This window comes from Alosa sapidissima, chromosome 5, assembly GCF_018492685.1.
Source record: "Alosa sapidissima isolate fAloSap1 chromosome 5, fAloSap1.pri, whole genome shotgun sequence".
NCBI lineage: Eukaryota > Metazoa > Chordata > Actinopteri > Clupeiformes > Clupeidae > Alosa > Alosa sapidissima.
The window spans coordinates 602501-621990 of NC_055961.1; the positions used below are offsets into that span (position 1 = coordinate 602501).

General features: G+C 45.2%; 1 protein-coding gene across 5 annotated transcripts in view; it reads right to left on the bottom strand.

Moving 5' to 3' along the window:
• The window catches only part of usp25 (ubiquitin specific peptidase 25), an 84831-nt gene that overhangs the window by 45889 nt on the left and 19452 nt on the right, over nucleotides 1-19490 (bottom strand). For 4 of the 5 annotated variants that reach the window (XM_042092049.1, XM_042092051.1, XM_042092046.1 and 1 more), the window contains exons 9-13: nucleotides 18017-18090; nucleotides 17594-17745; nucleotides 12586-12713; nucleotides 9913-10008; nucleotides 5375-5542 (exon numbers count right to left, since the gene is read on the bottom strand). In XM_042092049.1, coding sequence (XP_041947983.1) covers nucleotides 5375-5542; nucleotides 9913-10008; nucleotides 12586-12713; nucleotides 17594-17745; nucleotides 18017-18090 — 618 coding nt within the window. Of the gene's footprint in view, nucleotides 1-5374; nucleotides 5543-9912; nucleotides 10009-12585; nucleotides 12714-17477; nucleotides 17538-17593; nucleotides 17746-18016; nucleotides 18091-19490 lie in introns of all 5 variants that reach the window. The other variant, XM_042092048.1, reaches the window with a different exon arrangement.

A 19490-nucleotide genomic window follows, 5' to 3' on the forward strand; every position in this document is an offset into this window, starting at 1 on the left:
CCCGAGATTGTAAAGAACACGTCTATGACAAGCCACAGCCCTATAATTATGAGCCTCCTAGGTGAGGTAGGGGGAGAGAACAGGCCACAGCCCTATAATTATGAGCCTCCTAGGTGAGGTAGGGGGAGAGAACAGGCCACAGCCCTATAATTATGAGCCTCCTAGGTGAGGTAGGGGGAAGGATCGATGGGCAGACAAGGGATGTCGAGTTGTGGTGTCAGGAGACCCAGTGGTGAATCAGGCAGGTGTCTTGAGTGTCCCAGTGATCGCTAACGGTGTCTAATGCTGTCTTTGTGTCTATAGGCCCTTTCACACTGGCAAAATCGCCGCAATTTTATGTACCAGAATCGCGGAACGACTGTCCCTTTTACATAGACCGAGGCGGAACGGCGGGACAAAGTGTCTCGCCAAATTTACTACCAAGCCCCCTAGACATTTTGCTACCAAGCCCCCTAGACATTTTGCTACCAAGCCCCCTAGACATTTTGCCGAGTTTTTTCGTTCCGCCACCAGTGTGAATGGGTCAAGGCGGAAAGGGGAATCTGGGCGGGCATTTCAATGCTATGTGCAGCCTACCACAGGAGATTGCAAATAAATCTAACTGACCAAAAGCAGCAATAGCAGAGACAGCACATTATGACAATCTATAAATTCACAAAGTCTCCAGTCATTCAATGCCTGCTAGAGTTGACTGCAATCAGTTTCCATAATAATAATAGGCTATCCTAAAATTCAGCGATAAAACAAAGCATGAACTCATGAGCGTCTGTCTGCCCTATATGTAGGCCTATATCCTTGTAATGCTTACAGATATCTAGGCGATATTTGTAACATTTATTTTGTATTTGGCCTGTTATAAAATCATGTAGACTTATTGAACAATTTAAACACATTAGGAACCGCAAAGTTGGAGACATGCATAAAGACATTGCTGCAAATTTAAAACCTGATTACTCTGGAATGGCTAACTGTGCAGGGGAATGCTTTACACCTTTATGTTCGGTAAGGTCTTCTGTTTATTCTGATATACGGTTTGTCATGTGTTGAGGGAAAGTTCGCAAAGTATTCCACCAAGATGAATGGGTAGGGAGATGGGCGCAAAAAATATGATTAAATTAAAGTTACTTTTCTCGCGAACCGTTTACCACAACAACTAACCACTAACATTGTTTAAAGGCTGAGAAAAAGCTCTTTCGTGTGATAGGCTACATGTGATGTCTGTGATGAATAGTCTACTTCGCAAGTAGTTCAGCAAATTTGGGTGGGACAGAAATACCTTTACAGAGCAGCAGCTCTGGCCATATCGGCTCTGGCTCACATGATGTAGCCTACTGCTTTAAATGCATTATCGCTTCACTACCCAACACGCGAACAAGAAAGAAAAGAAAAAAGAAACCAATGTGCTTATGTCACGATTTCCGATAGGCCCAGGCCTAGAGAAAAGACAGCTATGGTAACCTAACAATTAGGATTTGCTTTGCCTACACTGCTGTTTGGTTGTCCCAAACTTTGAGACGATCCATACTCGCATTAACTGAATCTTATCAATCCAAACTGCGATGTTGAGTGACAGGATGCAATGCCTAATAATCTCACTGCCTTCGGCATAACTGCTAACAGTGTGCCTAGGCCTACTGTTAAACACCTGAAAAATATTAAGCTGCTGTTTTCTTTTCATGACGAGCACTAGGCCTACGCTTGAATGATTTATGACTGAATGGAACGTTGCGTTTTTAAAGAACTGCTTATCACGTCGTGTGACAAAGTTTACAAGAATCATCATCTTCTAATGTATCCTTATGTTGAGATGTCCATTCTCTTTGCCCTAGGCTATCATTTGTGCGGGAAGCATGTTTCAATTAAGACGGTACACAAGCTATTTTTATTGTTGTAATATTGAATGATTTCATGAATAAATTGTATGCACAGCAGGGCTTGAAAATGAAATTATTTTTCAAACGTTCCGTTCCGAACGGTTCAGGTAGGCCTATGTTTAACGTTTTCGTTCTTGCATGCGTTCCGCCACCAACATATCGGTCCTGAACGCAAAATATCGTTCGTTCTTAAAGTTCCGGCAGTGTTTGGCGGGCCTATCAAGTCTATTTTTGTGGACTTTACCTTAGAATAGACATACTCATTATTTCCCCTTGATTTAGCCTATACCGAAGCTATGCCCAAAAATAATAAAATCACAGGCGGCATCCAAAAACATTCAGATGGGCTATCCATCCCATAGCCTACAGACTTACTGTAGGCCTAACCTATGCCTACAAATAATTTCTTATCAAAAATATTTCTGGATACGTGCTAAACTCCTTACCTGGTCTAAGTTTTATCCATATGGAGATCTTCAAAGGCTTGCGCTATAATTCCAACCCTGTTTATAAACGAACCTGTCTGTCTCCTATCTCCTAGGCCTATCTCAAATTTCCCGTTTAACTCTTCTACATAGAATAGGCTATAATTGCGCAAACATTTCAAATCCCGACTTTAAAACGACAAGGTGTGGACAGGCAAAATAGGCTATCACGCATAGGCTACAAACAATTTCTAAATCAGTTTCAGTAGCCTACACTACAAGCTGGCCTAAGATCCGAAGTGGCAGACGGATAGGTTACATTACAACAGCAAGACAAAATATACACATTTGGACCAAAGGTCCATTTATTCGTTTTTTTTTTTTCAAACTGCAGAAATCAAATTATTAGGCTGTTCGCCTACAATCAAACAAGTAGAACACTTAGGATATGCTTTTGTGAAATTTGATAAAATATATAGAGAACGAAAAAAAAAACGTTATTAACCGGTTTTGTGGATTTCAGAATAACGTTTCTGTTCCGGAACAGTTGAAGACCATTTTGTTTTCGTTTCCGCTCCTCGTAAAATTCTGTAAAATTCCGTTCGTTTTCAGTTTTCGTTTTCGTTCCTTGAACCGGTTCGGAGCCCTGATGCACAGTACATTGTACGGCCAACGCAAGGGGCAACTCTTCTCTTCAATTTCCCTTCCAAATTACGTTTTATTGTCTGAAGAATTTAACATTCTAACAGCAACAGCAAAGCACATGCAAGCTGACCAAAGTGCAGTCGGTTCTCCCGCCATGGTTTTGGAAATCACACACCTGCTGCATCTGAAGGCCCACGCACATAAGGCCTACGACTATCACTCTACACGCCCCCTGTTGCACGTCACAATTTAATTTACTATAGCTGATCCTGCCTCCTGGCTCCCCAAAATGCCGCATCATGTGAACAGATCAGCAGGCTGGCAAATTTTCACCTCGCTTTCAGACACAAAAAGACGGCAAAAAGACGTCCCCTCTTCCCTCAAATTTAGCGTGATCTCTGTGTGAAAAGGCCTTATGAGCACGTAGCGGTGGCTAACGCTGTGTTTGTGTCTATGAGCATGTTTACCTGGATATTTATATTCCTAAGTAAGACAGTATAAGACAATATTGCTAATGTGGCTTTTACATGAATTGTTAATAGAAATAGTTCATATTCCTGTTTATATTTCACACAGCATATTCTGATTCTAACGACTTCAAACTTTTCAAAGTTCTAAACGTTCCATCCATGAATGTTTCCATAGTACCCTTATCCCTCCCCATGTTATACTGCCACTATGTCGCTACTATGCAGTCTTACCATGTGTTCCTTCCTCGCTCCAAGTGTATCCCACCTTCTTCTTGATTCCCAACATCTTTTCTGAAGCTACACATGGCTTCGTTTATAGAGAACTTTGAGACTTTGCCACCAGATGGCAAAGTGGGCCGCGGCTGAAGTGCCCTTGAGCAAGGCACCTAACCACTCACTGCTCCCCGAGCGCCGCCATTGTAGCAGGCAGCTCACTGCGCCGGGATTAGTGTGTGCTTCACCTCAATGTGTGTTCACTGTGTGCTGTTTGTGTTTCACTAATTCACCGATTGGGTTAAATGCAGAGACCAAATTTCCCTCACGGGATCAAAAAAGTATATATACTATACTATACTATACTTATACAGATGGTTGCGACAGAAGAAATACCATGGGCCGTCTAACACTTTGTTGTTATTTGCCATAATGCTGCACTTCATTGTTAGCCTGGGAGCCAGCCGAACTTAGTCCCGCCCACAACATTTGAGGTCGGGAAGTTCGGTCTGGCATTGCTCCGTTGTGGAGCAACTATGCTTGCCCCAAATCTGGCGGACCAATCAAATCGGGCTTTATGATGATGGACAGGTGAGCAACCGCGCCTTGTCTATCACGTCATCTGAGTATGCTTAGGTTGATTGTGTTTGCAACAAAAACACTGTGGCTAGGAGACGGCTTGACAATCTTGAATTTCCCCTGGGGATCAATAAAGTATCTATCTATCTATCTATCTATCTATCTATCTAGCTGGCTAAGACCCCATATGGAAAATGCATATTATTTCAATGAGGTTTTTTATCACTGAAAACGATTATTTCTGAAAACTTTGGCCAAAGTTGAGATGTGGAAAAACTCATGGTTTCACTTTCATCAAGGGAAAACAGCGTGTTGCATTGTGAAATGTTGTTCCCTCGTTCGTTTGAAATCTCTGATGACCACCTGTTCGAGGGATTTGAGACAGCTTTTCCCAGCTGTTTATAACATGTTTGTAGCATATCAGTGTTCAACAGAATTATTTTTAAAAACAGAGGGGATATAGGCTATCAGTTTTTTCCTAATAGCCTACCCTACTACATATCTCTTAGATTTCGCTAATGAGTGTTGTAGGAGACATTGACGGCACAATAACTTTTACAAAAGATCACTAAACAAGGCATTTGTGGAGAAGAAGGGTGGTTTGTGTGTTCTTCCTACATCTCACAGTAAGTTATTTTGTTACTCTGATTGGTTAGGTCTATCCAATTGAGTGCAGAGGCATCACCCCCCCTGTATCGGTTGAAACACGCCCCACAATTACGTCCCAATGGAGCAGTATCAGACTCATATTCTGACTAGAATTAAGTATGGCTACGTCAGGCTACTTCATTGTCACAAAATACTGCAAATATTCCAAATAGTTAGTCATATTGTGAATAATGTGTTTACATGTCTCGAACGTACACAGTGTTTGGTGACCAATGAGGCGGTCAAGTCCCCTCTCATACCTGCACAAAACGCACCCAAGCACGGAAACCCTTGCTTTTCTAGTTATGATAATGGAGGATGTGATGTCCCAACAGGTTCAAATTAGTGCCATTATGACTTTCCAAAAGTGACGAACAACCTGCATATGTTATAAGTTATAAACAAATAGAGAATAAAGCATTGAAATGAAAACCCTGAGCCACTGATTATACAATGATTTGTACAATGAACATCTTTAAACTGCTCCGTGCTGAGGCAGACCTTCACACCAATGGAATACCTTGTGAATGAGGGTGGCTGTTTTGCTGTTGCTCCAGCAGAGGGAGCGGTCGAGTCAATGTCGTCCACTGGGGAGGTACAGACGGGCTTACTGGAGGCGAACTCCAGCGCATACTGCAGGACGTCTGCCAGTGGAAACCTCTTGGGTCCTGACCCATAACTCAGATACCTACAGGGAGACAAACAGAAAACAAACACGCTACACCATACTGCAACAACACACTACACCATGCAGCAACAACACACTACACCACACGGCAACAACACGCTACACCACAAGGCAACGACATGCTACACCAGTGGTTCTTAAACTTTTTGTCTGGCGACCCCACAAAAAAGTATGGAAAGGTCTAGCGACCCCACTTTCCCCAAACCCATTTTAAGTCCTTACTCAAATACCCCCCTCAAACGTTAACAACTAAATCAAGCAAAAAACTAGAAAGCAAAGTAATTAGTTTTATTTACTCCATATGAACAAGAACCGAGACAACCAAACAATCACGATTAAACAAGTGTAGGCTGCTGCCATATCAGATCAGACCGACCGACACACACACACACACACACACAGCATTAGGCCTATAACGTTACGTTAATTATATGTATGGCGATAACAATAACAATATTTTTTTTAAGTCCCTTTTCTGATTTAGGCCTACTATATTTAACAATTTTAATGGGAAGGGTGGGCCTGCTTCCGTGAACATAGCAAGCTAATTCTAGGAGGAATGCTGCATACGGCGACACAGAGATTTTCCTCCACGGTGCTGAGCCGACATCTGTATTTATTTTTTTATATATGCCAGGGACGAAAATGTCTTCTCGCACAGATAGGTCGACCCAAAAGGCGTTAGAATGTCCATGGCAGCCTTGGACAATCCGGGGTATTCCTGGACAACAGACAGCCAGAATTCCTCCAGTGTTTCTGAGGCAAACGATGTCTTCATGGTTCGGTCACTGGATAGCTCAAGCAGCGCATCTTCGAGCTCAGATGACAGATCGTTTGAAGAGCAGCTGGTGAATGGTTGTCGTATCCAATCAAAAGTTCTCCACATTTTCACAGAAAATATTGATGGAATTTTTCGAGGAGGCTTTGGAGGTGAACTTTGATGGAGGCTTTCAATGAATTGACATTCACGTCATCCTCCTCCAAAAAGTCATGCAGCTCCGAAAACATCTCAAAATCCCCACTCTCCGCACAGACTGCCCAACGCTGCAACTTCTTTGTGAAAGCATTCACTTTGTCCGAGAGGGTCAGGATGTTAGTGTTGAGGCCTTGTAGTGACAGGTTGAATGTATTTAATTTGTTGAATATGCATGACAAATAAGCAAGACGGCCTATTCCGAGTCAGTGAGATGGTGCGCAAAAGCGGAGTTTGCGTCTGAGAAGAAGGTGCGCACCTCGCTTCGCAACTCAAACAACCGTGTAAGGACCTTGCCCCGTGAAAGCCACCTAATCTCAGAATGGTAAAGAAGGGATTCGTGTGTAGACCCCATTTCCTGACAGAGAAGGGTGAAGAGTCTGGTATTTAGTGGGCAAGATTTGATGAAATTCACCATTTTAATTGCTGTCTGGAGAACGTTGTTAAGCTCGGGCTCAAGTGTCTTGGATGCCAGGGCCTCTCTGTGGATAAAGCAGTGATTGAACTTGATGTGTGGTGCAACGCTAAAGACCTTTGCTTTCAGCCCTTTATTTTTCCCCAACATAACTGCCGCACCGTCTGTGCATATGCTTAGGCAGTTGGCCCAATGAAGCCCTGCATCTTCCATCCAACCATTGAGACAATTAAAAAATTGCCGGTACACCTCCCTTCCATCGGAGAGCAGAACAGCATGTCCTCGTGAAGTTTTCCTTCATAACTGTAGCGAACAAACACCAATAATTGCGCGACACTTACCAAGTCAGTAGACTCATCTAACCCATTTCATGTCATTAGCGATCTCGTTAATGCACTTGGACACTGTATCATTGGAGAGGGGGATTTGCTTGAGCGCACTTGCGATCTTTTCACCATGCATTGCGGTGGTCATCGCAATTGCTGCAGGGAGGATGAGGCTTTTGGCAATTGTGTGTGGCTTTTGTGCTTTTGCCACAAGGTGGGCCACTTCGTGGAAGCTGCCAAGGCTTTGGTGGGCAACAAGGTGGGCCACTTCGTAGGAAGCTGCCAAGGCTTTGGTGGGCAACAAGGTGGGCCACTTCGTAGGAAGCTGCCAAGGCTTTGGTGGGCAACAAGGTGGGCCACTTCGTAGGAAGCTGCCAAGGCTTTGGTGGGCAACAAGGTGGGCCACTTCGTAGGAAGCTGCCAAGGTAGCTTGCCCATGCACTACGGTCTTCTGCCCTTGCAGGGCAGCTTCTTTTCGCCAAAAGAAAGTCATTGGTTTCATGTCGTCCTCGGGATAGCGGGTTTCGAGATGTCGTTTCATTTTGACAGGTTTTAAGCTCTCATTCGCCAGAACATCGGCGCAAATCACACATTGTGGTCGAGGTTATTTTTAACATGACAAGTGAATCCATATTTCAGGAATTCTTTCTGATAAAGACGACGCCTCGTTTTTTCCTTTTTGTTCTCACCGGCCTGTAGACTCATCTGAGGATCACGGAGGTGTAGACTCTGGTAGACTTGTCCCATCTGAGGATCGCGGAGGTGTAGACTCACTGGTAGACTTGTCCCATCTGAGGATCGCGGAGGTGTAGACTCTGGTAGACTTGTCCCATCTGAGGATCGCGGAGGTGTAGACTCACTGGTAGACTTGTCCCATCTGAGGATCGCGGAGGTGTAGACTCTGGTAGACTTGTCCCATCTGAGGATCGCGGAGGTGTAGACTCTGGTAGACTTGTCCCATCTGAGGATCGCGGAGGTGTAGACTCTGGTAGACTTGTCCCATCTGAGGATCGCGGAGGTGTAGACTCTGGTAGATGGCCCATCTGAGGATCGCGGAGGTGTAGACTCACTGGTAGACTTGTCCCATCTGAGGATCGCGGAGGTGTAGACTCTGGTAGACTTGTCCCATCTGAGGATCGCGGAGGTGTAGACTCTGGTAGATGGCCCATCTGAGGATCGCGGAGGTGTAGACTCACTGGTAGACTTGTCCCATCTGAGGATCGCGGAGGTGTAGACTCTGGTAGATGGCCCATCTGAGGATCGCGGAGGTGTAGACTCTGGTAGACTTGTCCCATCTGAGGATCGCGGAGGTGTAGACTCTGGTAGATGGCCCATCTGAGGATCGCGGAGGTGTAGACTCTGGTAGACTTGTCCCATCTGAGGATCGCGGAGGTGTAGACTCTGGTAGATGGCCCATCTGAGGATCGCGGAGGTGTAGACTCTGGTAGACTTGTCCCATCTGAGGATCGCGGAGGTGTAGACTCTGGTAGATGGCCCATCTGAGGATCGCGGAGGTGTAGACTCTGGTAGATGGCCCATCTGAGGATCGCGGAGGTGTAGACTCTGGTAGACTTGTCCCATCTGAGGATCGCGGAGGTGTAGACTCTGGTAGATGGCCCATCTGAGGATCGCGGAGGTGTAGACTCTGGTAGACTTGTCCCATCTGAGGATCGCGGAGGTGTAGACTCTGGTAGATGGCCCATCTGAGGATCGCGGAGGTGTAGACTCTGGTAGATGGCCCATCTGAGGATCGCGGAGGTGTAGACTCTGGTAGATGGCCCATCTGAGCATCGCGGAGGTGTAGACTCTGGTAGATGGCCCATCTGAGCATCGCGGAGGTGTAGACTCTGGTAGATGGCCCATCTGAGCATCGCGGAGGTGTAGACTCTGGTAGATGGCCCATCTGAGCATCGCGGAGGTGTAGACTCTGGTTAGATGATAGATCCGAGCATCGCGGAGGTGTAGACTCTGGTAGATGGCCCAGCTTTGGTTTGACTCCATTTTGGCTAGTAGGCTACCTATGTCTTTTTGTTTTGTTTTACTTAAAATAGCGGGAACAAGTTGAGTTTGCATAGTGGGAGCAGATAGTTACATTGTTTCTATCAGCGAACCAGTAGCCCATAGGCTGAACCAGATCTCGTTGAAAGACGAAAACATTTCTCTCTCTTCTTTTAACTGCGTGTAAATGAGAAAAAGGCATTCCCCCCCAATATTATTTTCCTTTGTTTCACCTGTCATAATAATAATTTCAGACTGAATACAGAAAATAATTGGCGACTCCACGGAAATTTTTAGCGACCCCTAGTTTAAGAATCACTGCGCTACACCACAAGGCAACAACACACTGCACCACACAGCAACAACACACTAATGCTGAGAGTTCACACACAGGTAGGCAGTCACAGAGACCTCCACGGTCCTGAAGGCCAAGACAGCTTATGAAGGATGGATATAACAAATATTACATGTTTTCATCACATCCTGTTCAAAAGCATCAAATCACAAATTTTTTCCAATTTCCAGCCTGATGACACCCGATGAGTAGCCTGGTAAACTAAGCAGATCTAGGTGGGCATGGCCAGGCTACCCGGTTCTGTTGTGACACACAATGAGACCTGGTTCTGCTGTGGCCCGGGTCTGGCCCACAGTACTGTACCTTTCGAGCCGCTGCTGCAGGACGGTCAGGTGCTCCTTCAGCCGTCTGATCTCGTCACGCTTAATCCGCGTGATGTCCCTGTTTTTGTCCATGTACCTGCAGTATGGAACACACTGGTCAGCTGATGAGATGGAACACACGGGTCAGCTGATGAGATGGAACACAGGCAAAACAACCCCGGGAGAGCTTTAGTCCTCAAATCAAGCAATGCCTGATGGCGAGCACATTCAAGCATGATCAGGATAATAAGCTTGTTTTATGTATGCGTACACAATGACCGCAAGGTGGAGGGAATAGAAAATGCTAAGATCTGAATTTCAAATGATACCCATTATAACAAATGTGAACAGTTAAAGATATATAGACAAATACAATGGATGTGGGCTGTTCAAATGCCTAGGGCACCCTGACTGCTGAGAAATATATATGTGGGTCAATGACGTGACGTCTAGATTTTCTATCCAACAGCATTTTTTTAAATTTATAAAAGGTTTGAATGCCCTAAGACACACCATATATGTGTGGGAGCACTCCCATATTTGTAACCACTTTAAAGCTGCAGTTGGCAAGATTTTTTTGATTATATTCACTGAAACCGACACTATGCTCCGACAGAACATAAATCATCCGGTTTTAGAAAAAATCCCGCACTTCTACCTCCACCTAGAGCCTCTTATTTGTTTTGAAAAAATCCACAGCTCCCGGTTCTTCTGGTCCAATCAGAGCAGGGCTGGGTGAGATCTGACTGTCAATCACAGTCTGGTGCAGTCTGGTGCGCACTGACGAGCACAAACTCAACAAGAGGGTGCTCGGTGGTAGTGGGGAAGGGGCATGAGAGTTGAAAACATTCAAAATTTTGGCTAAGTCCCCTCAATCTGTCAGACTTTCCAACTGCAGCTTTAACTTTTCAAAAATCATTATTTGTCATTTTTCTTTCATGTTAAGTATCAAAATATCATGTGGTGCAACCGTCTGACCATGACTGCTGTTTGGGAAACGTATTTAAATGTGTTCAAATGTGTTTTCTGCTCTATCTGGCATCTGGTGTTTTGTAGCTCTGTAGAAAATTACACAGCATTTTTTATTTTTATGTCCATCCTATTATACAAACAAACTTTGTCCGAGGATGTCAACTTTATCAAATATCATGTGGTGCAACCATAAAGAAACTGCCATTTTGAGACTTTCATTTTTAAATGAATTCAAAGATCTGTTACATTCATAAACTAGTTTGCCAGGCACCCATTGGAGCAGCAAACAAGTTTGTAATTATCTCTTATATTTGGACGTCATGTGGTATGACCTCAACAATACAATCAATATTAATTTAAATTGTACAAATGTTTTTTTTATTTATTTTTTATTTAATTTTTGATTACAAATTAAATAGTGACCTTTTGGAGGAATGAAGTTTGTTATGTGTAGGTGGTCAATTTTGTGCCTGTAAATTTTACCTCAAGTTGAAAATGTCGTGTGGTGCGACCAAACATCATGTGGTGCGACTATTACAAAATGCATTTTTATGCGGTTTTACATTTAATTTAGGATTTATATACCTATGCAATTAATTTTAGTGTTATATGGAATCATTTGTTTTTACATTCAGAGCACATTTTCAAATATTTCAGAAAATAAATTTACTCTTGGTATAGCCTGACGAGCCAGACCCACATCAAGATGTAGGGTCTGGGAACTTACCATTGGCAGTGCTCAATCCGAGGGGCGGGATAAACGGTTGTCTTTCAAATTCCCTCTGCACGCAATAGGATAGCTACAACTCATGAGTCCCATGCATTTTTCCACCAGCAGAGCTAGTTGATCAAACTTTTACCAATTTAAAAAAAACTTAACTCGAGTCGCGATTCAAAGATTCACTTTATGTACTGAATTTCTTCTGTATATCCCCTCGATCACTCAAACGCTTTTACCTCATTTTCTCCCTTAAGCTGTCTACACTTCTTTGTTTCCTTCTGTGTGTGTTAGTTTTCATCACCTTCTATATTCCAAGTGCCCTCACAAAGCATATATCTTTTTTATACCTTTACCTATCTATGGACATGTTCAACATCATTTGCAACTTCAAAATATTTTACTTTGTATAAAACTGTTTTATTTGTCATTTAATTGATCTTTTTTTGCTTTGCAAACACTATATTCCCCTCATGAACTGAAAATATAACAGTTTATTGATCTCTCTACATATATTTTTAACAATATGAGATCCTTGAGTCATTTGGAGTGACCACTCAATCATGTGGTGCGACTAATAATAGCAATAACTGTGTTATATTCAAAATGAAAAATAGAATTTCTGCGGTTAAATTATTAATCAATCATAGAGTATGTTTAAGTCAATGCTATTTTTTTTATTCACCAGACTTTTCCATCAGTTTTATGCAACTTACAGGATAGGGCTCGTGAAAAAACACTAAAATCACTTTACTTGAAATTTTGATATGGATTTTTGTATACCCAACATTTATTTATATTGCAACAAAAAATCTTATTTTTAAAATGTTAAATTTGGCCTGTTGAAAAACCTTATACGTCACTGACCCATATATATCTATTTGCAATTCTTCTAATTTGAGTTGCAATATGACTGCACTCCCCATAACATTGTTTGGTGAGAGTATGTGCTGTGAAAAGGTGTTGTGCTCCTGAGCCACTGACCTGTCCATGTAGAGCATTGGGGGGAACTCCAGCTTGTTGTGGATCTTCTCCGGGCGGCCGAGGGCCTGGTTGAACTCAAACCTGGACAGCTCGAAGGTGAGGACCGGAGGCAGCTCTGTGAACCAGTGCTGAAAAGACACAAAGAAACTCAGTTCAGGAAAAGACGCACACAAAGACAAGACACACTTTCACGTCATCATTTATAAAACGTTACAAACACAAAAGGTCTCCTGTGTATTCCATCATTTATAAAACGTTACTAACACAAAGGTCTGTTGTATTCCATCTTTATTATGAAACGACTCCATCTCTGATACAATACAGCTTTACAGCTACAATTTCAGTTCAAATTAAATATCTTTGAAACTGGAGGCTCAACTGATTACAACACCCATAGTATATTCGGGTCCACGTGCCCATGATCAGAGCAGAGATGAGCTCTACAGAGGATTCTGGAACCCTGCCGGTCCAAATCTGGCGTGGATCCGATCTGGGTGGGTTCTGTTGGGGAGCTGGCTGAGATCGCAAGAAGGGCCAGCCAGATGGCATCGGGCTGCAGTCATGCCCCTAAGAATACCACTCCCAAGGACAGGGCATGCCAGCATTGATGAGCATTTGGGGGTCTCTCTCTCTCTCTCTCTCTCTCTCTCTCTCTCTCTCTCTCTCTCTCTCTCTCTCTCTCTCTCTCTCTCTCTCTCTCTCTCTCTCTCTCTCTCTCTCTCTCTCTCTCTCTCTCTCTCTCTCTCTCGCATGCTACACACATTTGTTGCATTTAAGTTGACTGATCCTCTCAATACCAATGTTTTCCAAGACTCAAAAGGGCCTGTTCCAAGAAGTATTACCTTGAAACTTAATTTACTGGCATCTGCATCATAAAACACAAATGTATCAGGCAGATGTTCCGACTTCCTCTTAGTCAACATGACAACATCTAACCTCTGTGTTAATACATGGCCATTATTAGCTATAACCAGATGCCAGCTTATGTCATATAGGTGTTCTAAACTGTCATAACAGACTTCATTTATCATAATCATGCCAATAATAGCCACCTGATCCTGTTGAGTGGCTAACGTCTAGATGTCATGATGACATAAGTGGAGCAGTATGATGTGCCTTGTGACCCTTTGCTTGTGACATATTGATGTCAGTGTTATGACTGAAGGTTCAGCAGAGGCGTCACCATTCATCTGATTGGCTGACATTTCACACAGTGGAATGCTGGCCTGAAATCCACACAAGCAGTCAGTCAGCACTGGCAGGCAGGCAAACGCACCCACACACACACAGGCGCACGCACACACACACACACACACACAACACACAGGTGCACACACAGACTAAAAAAACACACACACAGGAATACACACACACAAACACCCGAAGACCCCACCCCCACCCTAACTCACACACACACGCGCACACACACACGCGCACACACACACGCACACATACACACACACACACAAACATCCAAAGACCCCAACCCCACCCACACACACACACATAGGGCTTACAGACATACGTGTAAGACCGGAGGTTCTGCGGATGTTATACGGTTGGGCCGTATATCTGAACAAAACGGTCATATGGAAGTCTGAACTCAGCCGGTTGTTCTACTGCAATCCTCCCAGTATTTTCTCCGGACATTATGCAAATCAGCTGGGGCATAGGGGAGTGGCATAGGGGAGTGGCATAAGGGCATAGAGGAGAGGCATAGAGGAGTGGCATAGGGTCATGGGGGAGTGGCATAGTGGCATAGGGGAGTGGCATAGTGGAGTGGCATAGAGGAGTGGCATAGGGTCATGGGGGAGTGGCATAGTGGCATAGGGGAGTGGCATAGAGGAGTGGCATAGTGGAGTGGCATAGGGGAGTGGCATAGGGGAGTGGCATAGTGGCATAGTGGAGTGGCATAGAGGAGTGGCATAGAGGAGTGGCATAGGGGAGTGGCATAGGGGAGTGGCATAGGGGAGTGGCATAGAGGAGTGGCATAGTGGCATAGGGGAGTGGCATAGGGGAGTGGCATAGGGGCATGGGGGAGTGGCATAGTGGCATAGGGGAGTGGCATAGTGGAGTGGCATAGAGGAGTGGCATAGGGTCATGGGGGAGTGGCATAGTGGCATAGGGGAGTGGCATAGAGGAGTGGCATAGTGGAGTGGCATAGGGGAGTGGCATAGGGGAGTGGCATAGGGGCATGATGGAGTGGCATAGAGGAGTGGCATAGTGGAGTGGCATAGAGGAGTGGCATAGGGGAGTGGCATAGGGGAGTGGCATAGAGGAGTGGCATAGAGGAGTGGCATAGTGGCATAGGGGAGTGGCATAGAGGAGTGGCATAGGGGAGTGGCATAGAGGAGTGGCATAGGGGCATGATGGAGTGGCATAGTGGAGTGGCATAGAGGAGTGGCATAGGGGCATAGAGGAGTGGCATAGGGGCATGATGGAGTGGCATAGAGGAGTGGCATAGGGGCATGATGGAGTGGCATAGTGGAGTGGCATAGAGGAGTGGCATAGGGGCATGATGGAGTGGCATAGTGGAGTGGCATAGGGGAGTGGCATAGGGGAGTGGCATAGTGGCATAGAGGAGTGGCATAGAGGAGTGGCATAGTGGAGTGGCATAGTGGCATAGAGGAGTGGCATAGTGGAGTGGCATAGAGGAGTGGCATAGGGGCATAATGGAGAGGCATAGAGGAGTGGCATAGGGGCATGATGGAGTGGCATAGTGGAGTGGCATAGTGGCATGGCATAGTGGCATGGCATAGTGGCATAGAGGAGTGGCATAGGGGAGTGGCATAGTGGAGTGGCATAGAGGAGTGGCATAGGGGAGTGGCATAGAGGAGTGGCATAGAGGCATGATGGAGTGGCATAGGGGAGTGGCATAGTGGAGTGGCATAGTGGAGTGGCATAGTATAGTGGCATAGTGGAGTGGCATAGTGGAGTGGCATAGTGGCATAGTGGAGTGGCATAGTGGAGTGGCATAGTGGCATAGGGGAGTGGCATAGTGGAGTGGCATAGTATAGTGGCATAGTGGAGTGGCATAGTGGAGTGGCATAGTGGCATAGTGGAGTGGCATAGAGGAGTGGCATAGTGGCATAGGGGAGTGGCATAGAGGAGTGGCATAGGGGCATGATGGAGTGGCATAGGGGAGTGGCATAGGGGCATGATGGAGTGGCATAGGGGCATGATGGAGTGGCATAGAGGCATGATGGAGTGGCATAGGGGCATGATGGAGTGGCATAGAGGAGTGGCATAGGGGCATAGAGGAGTGGCATAGGGGCATGATGGAGTGGCATAGAGGAGTGGCATAGGGGCATAGAGGAGTGGCATAGGGGCATGATGGAGTGGCATAGAGGAGTGGCATAGAGGAGTGGCATAGGGGAGTGGCATAGGGGCATGATGGAGTGGCATAGGGGCATAGGGGAGTGGCATAGGGGCATGATGGAGTGGCATAGGAGGAGAGGATGCTTTTGGGAAAATAAACCATGAAAAAATGAACCACATCACTGTTATGTTAGTATTTTGTTTGTTGTCTTGCATGCTCTCTCCAATGCAAACAAGATTTGGGTTCATAGCCAAGTAATTCTGCTACATAACATTGAAAACAGATAAATGTGTTTATTTGAAGCTCACATACAAATACTGTAGGTCAATTTCAAGTATGCACTTACGTGACTACTTCAAGTATTAGCCTACTGTTACGAGCCCATCAAATGATATGAAATGGAGCAACATAACATACAAAGGCCATAGAGACGGTGACGGTGCATAACAACTTAATTTAATGAAGGATTGTGGTTTGACATAAACGGAGCATGGTGGTACTAAAGCAACCAAAACAGAACAGAAAGGAAACCCTGACCACACATATCTTAAGGGGAAATATGGATCTTGCCTGACTCCCGACCAGAAACAAAAGACATGGTTTGTTGTGAGTCTTCCGGGTCCGCTTACTGCTGTTCTGAACTAAACCTAAACGAAATAACGTGAAAACCCATCACCGAATACCACCTGCTCTAAATATGAATTAACTAAAGACAAGACCTACGCACAATAGATTTTCTTTAGCCTACAGCACATGTGCGCTTTGTGTGTATTGAGGCTTATTTAGAGACACATGATGCAATAGATCACATAAGAGAGTTCACAACTGCACGTGTACGTAGAATATAGTTTACAGCAGTGCATTTACAGCAGTGCATTTACAGCAGGGCATTTACAGCAAGCAGTACATTTACAGCAGTACATTTACAGCAGTAGCAGTGCATTTACAGCAGTACATTTACAGCAGTAGCAGTGCATTTACAGCAGTGCATTTACAGGCAGTAGCAGTGCATTTACAGCAGTGCATTTACAGCAGTAGCAGTGCATTTACAGCAGTAGCAGTGCATTTACAGCAGTGCAGTGCATTAACAGCAGTGCATTTACATCTTTCATCGATGCTGCGTATGTAACGGAATGTAACGGATGTTGTGGATGTAACGGAAAACATGCTGCGTTGTTGCAACAACGTTCAAAACGAGCGCGCTGTATTCACCTTTTATGCTGTCTGTTGTAAACAAAAACAGTAGGCTAGCAGCTGTGACAGCGGCCGCATATATTCTGCGTCATATCTCACCTCTTGCGAACTCTGCAAGCCCCCGCCCCTCACTCGACAACCACACAGAGATTCTGTAATGTGCGTGTATGTCGTTCACACATAGGTCCGTATAAGGTCAGTATAAGGTCCGCAGGTTAGCATCATATCTGAATCATCCGAAGGGTCGGACCTCCGTAGGGTTATGTCTGAAAGCCCACACAGGCACACACACACACACACAAACAGCCTCACACACACACACACACCCAAACAGCCCCCCCCCACACACACACACACACACACACACAGTGGCTCTCACCTCCTGTCCAGAACGGGCGGTGTTGTCGGCAGAGTGCAGGGACTCGATCTCTCCCTCCACCTCAACACACACACACACACACACACACACACACAGGCACACACAGGGGCTCTCACCTCCTGTCCAGAACGGGCGGTGTTGTCGGCGGAGTGCAGAGACTCGATCTCTCCCTCCACCATGGCGGCCTCCAGGCACTCGTGCAGGTCCTTGAAGCCGTTCACCTGCAGGGGGTACTGGCCAAACATCTCCGTGTTCTCAAACTTCTTACCTGGGGAGGGACACAAACTTCTTACCTGGGGGGGACCCCATATGACCAACGTATATATATATATATCCACCCCCCCACCCACATATGACCTACGTATCTACGTATATATCCACCCCCCCCCCCCAATGTCCTGTCATTACTAGAGGCTACATCACCTCAGCAAGGACCCCCATTTGTGCACCCCCCCCCCCCACCCACCTCCACCGTATACCCCCACCCCCTCACCTCCACCATGCCCTGCTACATCTCCTCAGCAGTCTTGCTCACTCACCCTCCAAAACTCCCACGGCCACAAACCGGCCGTAGAACAGCTCCACCATCGGGTTCTTGGGCTCTTTGGCTTCTCTGTGAAGACAGGTGGGGGTGGGGTCAGGTCAGAGGGGGGTCAGGTTAGAGGGGGGTGGGGTAAGGTCAGGTGAGAGGGCGGTCAGATCAGGTTAGAGGGGGGTGGGTATCAATTTTTTTAAAGGTGCCCTGCCACACAAAACTGTTTTTACTTGTATTTTTTGAAATGTGTCAATTAGAGAAACTTTTACAGATCAGTATTCAGAGCATCAGTTTTCTTCATTGTACTATGTCAAAAGCAACCTTAACCTTTGTTTGCCTTTCTAATATCATATTTTCACTTTCACAACATAGCCTACACTTCCCAATCTGCTATGTTTTTTGATACAAATATGCTTAAATGACAGATTGTGTATATGTATATGCAAGCTAAAATATGCAGGATATAATTGATGATAATTATTGTATTTTCTGGTGTGGTCATGTGATGATGTTACCACCTACTTCACCTGCGGGTGTCAGATTGACTGTGAACGTGAACCTGATGAAGCAAATTGCGAAACGCGTTGTTCACGCCAAATAAAGTCAGCAAAATATACCCTCCAGTGTGCAATGTATACTACTCTTTGACTTTTCAATAGTTATACTGCACACCATCAGCACCTGGAGCAAGAAGGGCTGTGCACAGGGATTTTGAACTTTGATGAACATCTACAGTGGTCTATTTGGTGGTGTATTTGCTCTGACTAAATTTGTGTAACATATAAACCACAATCCGTGTTGATAGAAGCACCAATATTCGTTTAGAATTTTTTTAATCACATGCAGGTTTTCATGTGGGGCAGCTGTGGCCTACTGGTTAGCACTTCGGATTTGTAACCGGAGGGTTGCCGGTTCGAACCCCGACCAGTAGGCACGGCTGAAGTGCCCTTGAGCAAGGCACCTAACCCCTCACTGCTCCCTGAGCGCCGCTGTTGTTGCAGGCAGCTCACTGCGCCAGGATTAGTGTGTGCTTCACCTCACTGTGTGCTGAGTGTGTTTCACTAATTCACGGATTGGGTTAAATGCAGATACCAAATTTCCCTCACGGGATCAAAAGAGTATATATACTTATACTTATGTTGGAGACTTTTCAGACTTTTTTGTAATTCCCACCTCCAAACACACACTGAACTGATGGTTCTCGAGTGGTCCTCATTTGAATAAAGTTAAACCTTCGCTTGGCTCGGTGAATTCACTCTCATTTCGCCCAATCAAGGTGAATTTCGCCCCCATTCAACATCAACGAGAGCGACACAAGATTCATAGCAGTGGGAACCCACCGTTAGTCTGCAGGCACACTATGAACCGATCTTAGTCTGCAGAGAGCGTAAAGCAGACTATGAACCGATCTTAGTCTGCAGAGAGCGTAAAGCAGACTATGAACCGATCTTAGTCTGCAGAGAGCGTAAAGCAGACTA